Source organism: Poecilia reticulata, linkage group LG17 (assembly GCF_000633615.1).
Source record: "Poecilia reticulata strain Guanapo linkage group LG17, Guppy_female_1.0+MT, whole genome shotgun sequence".
Taxonomy (NCBI): Eukaryota; Metazoa; Chordata; class Actinopteri; order Cyprinodontiformes; family Poeciliidae; genus Poecilia; species Poecilia reticulata.
In genome coordinates, this window is record NC_024347.1 from 473,158 (window position 1) to 479,770 (window position 6,613).

Sequence of the window (6,613 nt, forward strand, 5' to 3'; positions counted from 1 at the left end):
CATTACTATGATCTACGCAACACTAAGCAGCCAATCATGGTGTTTAAAGGCCACAGGAAAGCAGTGTCCTATGCCAAGTTTGTGAACGGAGAGGAGATTGTTTCTGCGTAAGTTTAAATCATCTTCAGATACATATATATGTATACATATGTTTTTTGTATTTTATTTTTACAGTAATGTCTAAGATGAATGTTCTACTCAAAGTTTACCTGAGTGTTTTTGGTGCTGATAATTCCTCCAACTCCCAACACTGTTCACAAATTAGAGGCTGTGGTCATGCTTCTAGTATGTTTTTAAGTAGACATAATTAAGATTCTTTTGTTGGCATATATATTTATAGCTCACTTTTTGTTTCCTTCACTGATGACATCAACCCAAAACACTGGAAAGGCTGCTAATTTCTTTAATGATGCCTTTTCAGTTAATTATTAGCCTACAACTGTCGTACACTTGAACATTTACAGCCCAAGTTCATTCGAGTTCCATCTGCTGGCGTCATTAGTTTAGATCAAACCTATAAAATCCAGCACACATTGTGACCGAGCCCCGATCGGACCCGACTAATCAGCTTTAATTACAGGGCCGAGCCCAAAGTAAACCCGACATCTTTTAATTAAGATTTTACTGCTTTTGTTTTTGGCTTTAGTTTACTAACTTTCAGCTCCATTTTGTCGCTCGTTGTACCCGGTGAGTCAAGTACAAATCATCTGGGATGTGTGATTGATAGGAGCGGAGCAGAGTTGGGCTGCCTACCCATCTATTGTGCAGCGTGCTGCTGTTTTTGTTAGTCTAATTAGCCTATGTACCTTACCTTATTTCTGTCGTAAACAGAGTAATCTGCCAATTCCTCTACTTAAACTATAAGTAGATTAACAAAACTTTATATTGTGCATCCTCGTTTGGTTTTCTCTGTCCTGTGCGTATTGTAGGCTTATTAAGCGCTCCACAAAAGCTCAATCCCAACTTGACCATCAAGAAAGTAATTTGGACCTGACCCAGTCCAAATTTTGCATTTGAGTTGGGCTCAAGCCACAAATCTAAACTCGACAAGCCATCCATCCGTTTCTCTCTAGAGCGCTAAACTTTCTGTAGCTGGTTATCAATTTTCACTGTTCAGAGGAAATGTGAGTTTGAATCAGCTGTAGAATGAGAATCAAGCCAGTAGTAAAATAGTAAGATAAAAAACACAATTTGAAGTGTTTAACTACTAAAACTGTTCCAGTTTAGATTAATTTCACATATTACTTTGTTGTGATCTGCAGGTCGACAGACAGTCAGCTGAAGTTATGGAACGTCAACAAACCTCACTGCCTGCGCTCCTTCAAGGGTCACATCAACGAGAAGAACTTTGTTGGCTTGGCGTCCAATGGAGACTATGTTGCCTGTGGTAACAATTCACTCTAACAATTGACTATTTCTCTACAGAGCAAAAGATGTCAATTAAAGTATCACATTTTCTTTTTGGGTTTTTACTTCTGTCACTAGGCAGCGAAAACAACTCTTTGTATCTGTACTACAAAGGACTTTCCAAGACGCTGTTGACATTCAAGTTTGACACAGTTAAGAGCGTCCTGGACAAGGACAAGAAGGAAGACGACACCAACGAGTTTGTCAGCGCCGTCTGCTGGAGGGCGCTGCCAGATGGAGTGAGTGACTGACGACACGGAAGAATCTTTTAGTTGCAGGGATTTTTGTGAAACTTGTTATACTATGTAATCGCTTAGTGAAAATGTTTTCTAAACATGTACTGAACTTGTCTCTAATACGGTTTTTTTGTTTGTTTTACAGGAGTCAAATGTTCTAATTGCTGCAAACAGTCAAGGAACAATCAAGGTTTGTGTTCAGAGCATTTTTGTGCTCTGCTTTTTTTCTTTTTTTTTACATCCTTATGGAAATTTGAGAAGTTCAGTGGAGCTGGGTACAGGGATACAGCATTCAATTGTGTTCGTAGACAGTTTCATACATTTGCCTATAATTCCCAAATGGAAGTGCAAAGCAAATCAGACATTGACCAAAATCGAATGTATCACATTGCATTTGTTTTAGTTTTGTGTAATTGGAGTTGTATTAGCTCCATCTGAAGTACTTTCAGATGATGTTTGTTGGTGTATATAAACGTTTTGATGTATTTTTAATATAAAATAATTAATAAAATCGTGACTTGTTTCCTGTCCTTATGCTGTATTAGCATTGTAAAACTTTCACAAATGTTATGTAACAAATAAAACGAGTAACTCTGCGCTGCTTTTCTTCTCATAGGTGCTTGAGCTCGTCTGAAAATCTGACCGTCTCTATTGGACTTCAGAACTGCTTCCCTGTGTGGCGGAAAGACTAGATGGATGTAGGAAGATCTCAGGCTGCCTGCAGAGCACCAAGAGAGCTAAAGCAGTGAACTGATCTGCCTGCAGAGCACCAAGAGAGCTAAAGCAGTGAACTGATCTGCTCTTATTTTAATTTTAAATTTTAGTTTGGATTATTTTTTTTCGGGCAGCAGGACAAACTCGGGACCAGTTCGTCAGTAAAGCGGGTGATTCCTTTTTTTCTGTTTTTTTTTTTTTGTGCAACAAAACAAGGACTGAATTTGAGGCAAAAAGCCAAAGGAAAGCTTTTTTTGTTTTATTTTTGTTGGTTTTTTCCGTTTGTCAGCATTATATTTAGTTCAGTAAAACACCTCTTTATCGTTTTAGGTCAAATCAAACTTTCTATTTTGTTTTTTTAATCGAGCTTCTATTTTCAACGGCACATCCAGCTAATTGTTACCCGTTTGGTGCATTTTCTTTTAAAGGCCAAAGCACAAAACAGAACGGCTGCAGAAATGTCTACAGAGAAAACTTTTACCCCATTACCCATCGTTGTTTAACTTTTTGTTTCTTTTGTTGTATGTAGTTTTTCTGTTTGCCAAATTGGTGAAAAAGCAGTTTTAATAAATATAACTTGAATTTCGTCCACACGTTTTGTCAAAAATCACAGCGAGCTTCGCCTTAATTTAAGGCGGCTTGGCTACGTGGAACTGGAATATTTGTTGTATTCGGGCTGTTTGTTGCTTGATTAAAAAAAAAAAAATCATAACCTCGCAGAATCGGTTTTAGTTCTTTTATAGTAGCAACAGAAACTTTCTTCATGTACTGTAGGCTTACAACCTATCACCTGAACTGAGCGGCACTGTAACTTGAGAACTGCTGTCGGTTTTTGTGGTGTGATAATCCATTAAGTCACATTGAGGGGATTGAAGAAGCACCACCAAGACCTGCCTATTTTATGACTGAGTGAGAGAGGTGTTTTTGTATTTGTATAACTGAATAAATTATTTCAGAACAACCTCTTCTTTTATTCCTTTGGTTACTTTTATTTTAATGGTGAGTGATCACCCTGGAGCTGATCCTTCACCTGGTTTGTGACTTAACCATCCTGCAGTCCTGGCGCAATCAAGAAGAGCGCAGCAGATGTCATGAAAAGGGAGAGCATTAGGCTAAACATCTAAAGTACATACTGGGTTTGTAGAAAGATTTCCTAAGATTCCTGTGATGACGGTAAACACTGAGAGTTAATGTGTGGCTTCTGAATGGATTAATCTACTTTTCTTATCCAAACATTGGCTTTTGTAATTTCGAGGWGGGTCTGCTGACATATTAGATCTGTAACTACCCAAATGAGGATCACTATGCAATACCCCCCAAAATAGTTTCACCTCTATCTGTACTCCTTGGCATTTCACACAGAGATCGGGGCTTTCGTTACCTGCTGGGAAGAAATTTCTTTTGTGCCAGCTGCTGGATGTTTCTCTAAGCCAATTTCACACATAACTTGGAAAGTAGCTTCAAAATGAGCAGAGAATTAGATTTTGACTTTCTCTTCAGTTTCCCTTCAAAAAAAATAAATAAATTGATCACAGCTTTCTAATCTAAAATCTATCTAGGTAAGTAAGTTTAATCAGATGRATTGCTCTTTGTTTTGGGAAGCGATTTTTTTTCCRCATGCACCAAAGTTGTTTTATTTTTTCATTAAAGTGTGCTTATAAGCAAATTCATGTTCCTTAAATTAACATTGCAGCAGACTTCCCATACAGGTGTGTGTTTATACAGCAATCGCATAACAGCTGATCTCAGGTAATGTCAATCTCCTTAACTGACACTGCTAATGTCAGCTGGACTTCTGATAAATGAAGTCACTCACTTTGAGTGATTAACTTCATCTCTTTATTTGATCTCATTTTAAATAACTGACAGTCTAAAAATATACTTTCACTTTGACATTAAATAGTACTTATTTTAAAATTATTTTGAGTTTTTTTTTTACTAGATTTTAAAAAACCACTGAAAGAAGGTAAATAATTTCTCTGGTTGTCGTTAATAACAAAAATATAAATTAATGAAGCGATTAACTTTTTCAGAAAATGTTTCCATGACTAAACTCCAAGAAATTAAATTAAAAACAAAATTRAACAACCTGGAACATACTGATAAAAGTGACTTCAAGACAAAGTGTATAAGTTGGAAAACATAGAAGACTACATCAAAATGTGATTGTAATTCCAGGGTTTTTACAAGACTTTTTAAAAACCTTTATTTAGGTTTCATTTCTCAGCAATCGGAGGTGAGAGCCAATGATCCCGGAACTTTCGTTTCCCGAGCACAGTCGGAATAGTTTAGCTGTCGGACTACGGACAACAAGCTAGTTAGCGGCCGTTGGAAACAAAACAGCGAGTTTTACTGATTCTTTATCATACCTTCACTCTGTTTGGTYGGGTTCGTGGCTAAACGGCTCGTTTTCAGTTTCGACTGTTTGCCGTGCTCATACAAAAGCTCAAAGGTTGCTTGTAAAGATGGGGGTGCCGAAATTTTACCGCTGGATTTCTGAACGCTATCCTTGTCTCAGTGAAGTTGTCAAAGAACACAAGGTAGGAAAGCTTTTAGTTGTTTGCAGCGGCCCGAAACTTTTTAATCCACGTAGCTCCTCTGTGTTTTCTTTATCACTAAACGGCTCTTATTTCTCCAAACAATCCATAGTTTATGCATTATCTAAACACATTACAGACACAAGGTCATTAGCCACATTCCTTCACTAATTGTGAGCTGGTTTGGTAATTTCCTCGCATGGTTTGACTTGATATTAAAATTAACATTTTAAAAACTTGTAATTCGGATGTTTGTTGAGCAGGACAATTCCAAACATCAACTCAGTCATTTGACGTGTCTGGCAGTAGTATCGCGATAGCAGCGGACAACATAAAGTGGCAAGGGGCAGAGCATAATAATGTCAACTTTAGTTTTTGGTGAAATACCGCGCTGAACAAATGCAGCACATTTGTGTAAACAGCTCTACTTGTTTGAGCTCACATTTCGTGGTAATGTGGGGTTACTTAAATCGCTCCACATCAGTGACTCAGCGCAGTATTTCAGTTTTTCTACTGTCGTTTCATCAGTGTTGTTCTTATTGCATCAGATAGTCTGTAAGTAAAAATGAAAAACCTTGACAGCTTTATTTTATACTTTAAAACATTTCCCGCTAATCTTGATGATAGTTATGGATTTGACTGGTGATCCTTGAAGAAAAACATCTACTGTAAAAGAAATTAAATAGTTGGAAAGTGGACACAGTCTGAAAAGTAACACACACCGACAGGGTCTTACACTTATAACCATGGAAAGATGTGCAAAAAGCACTTAAATTGTTTTATTGTTCCATTGAATTTCCCCCTCAAAAAATGTCAACGTTAAATCCAGTCTAGATTAAAATTCCAGTAGTGTTCAATAGACTGAAAATATAAAACTGCTGTATACAGAAAGCCTCCCATGGTTGACTTGTCTTCCTCAACATTCCAGTCTTTGTGGATTTCTGTAAGAATAAATGTTGGAGATTTTTTCTTTTTCTTTTTAATTGATTGGCATTCCCCTGTTGAATAATTTTGGGTCCTCAATAATTTTTCTTTAAATTGCTGCTATAGACATGAGCAAGTTTAGATCAGTTATACTTAAATTGCATGTTCTCTTGTCTTTGCTGTATTGAAGAGCGACTAAGAAATTGGCCTGTTTGGGTTAGGATTATATTCACATCCAACATAAATACAATGTTATACATTACTGCTTTAAAATTCCTAGACATTTTTGATCAACTTGGAAAAAAACAAACAAAACTAAAGTACCAATTCCAAACATATATAATTTATCCTTTTAAAGACATGTACTGAAAAAGCTGGATTTTTCTAAAAATTTTAAGTGTGATATTATGTCACCGGCAATAAAATACACATTCGTACAACTTACTTTSACAGTGTTTTTTATTTAAATCCATGAGCTACTGACTTAATATTTTCTTTCTACCTGCAGATTCCAGAATTCGACAACCTTTATCTGGACATGAACGGCATCATCCACCAGTGCTCTCACCCAAATGACGAAGACGTCCATTTTCGCATCTCCGAGGAGAAGATCTTTGCRGACATTTTCCATTACCTGGAGGTACTGTTTCGGATCATCAAGCCACGCAAGGTCTTCTTCATGGCTGTGGACGGTGTGGCACCAAGGGCAAAGATGAACCAGCAGAGAGGACGCAGATTCAGGTAGAAACGGACGAGGTCAATGCATGTAATCTGTATATTTTTGTAGTTTTTCTC

The 6,613-nt window shown here is 37.1% G+C and overlaps 2 protein-coding genes across 2 annotated transcripts in view; both read left to right on the forward strand.

Annotated features, from left to right (window-relative positions):
* Window positions 1–3,318, forward strand: part of cop1 (COP1 E3 ubiquitin ligase) — a 13,826-nt gene extending 10,508 nt beyond the window's left edge. Inside the window, 5 exon segments of the mRNA XM_008432918.2 lie at window positions 1–107; window positions 1,263–1,387; window positions 1,486–1,646; window positions 1,789–1,833; window positions 2,260–3,318. Of these exon segments, the coding sequence (XP_008431140.1) occupies window positions 1–107; window positions 1,263–1,387; window positions 1,486–1,646; window positions 1,789–1,833; window positions 2,260–2,277 (456 nt within the window). The 3' untranslated portion in view covers window positions 2,278–3,318.
* Window positions 3,319–4,642: 1,324 nt separating this feature from the next.
* xrn1 (5'-3' exoribonuclease 1) overlaps window positions 4,643–6,613 on the forward strand; it is a 22,435-nt gene continuing 20,464 nt past the window's right edge. The window contains exons 1-2 of the mRNA XM_008432919.2: window positions 4,643–4,897; window positions 6,327–6,559. Coding sequence (XP_008431141.1) covers window positions 4,823–4,897; window positions 6,327–6,559 — 308 coding nt within the window. The 5' untranslated portion in view covers window positions 4,643–4,822. The remainder of the gene's footprint in view (window positions 4,898–6,326; window positions 6,560–6,613) is intronic.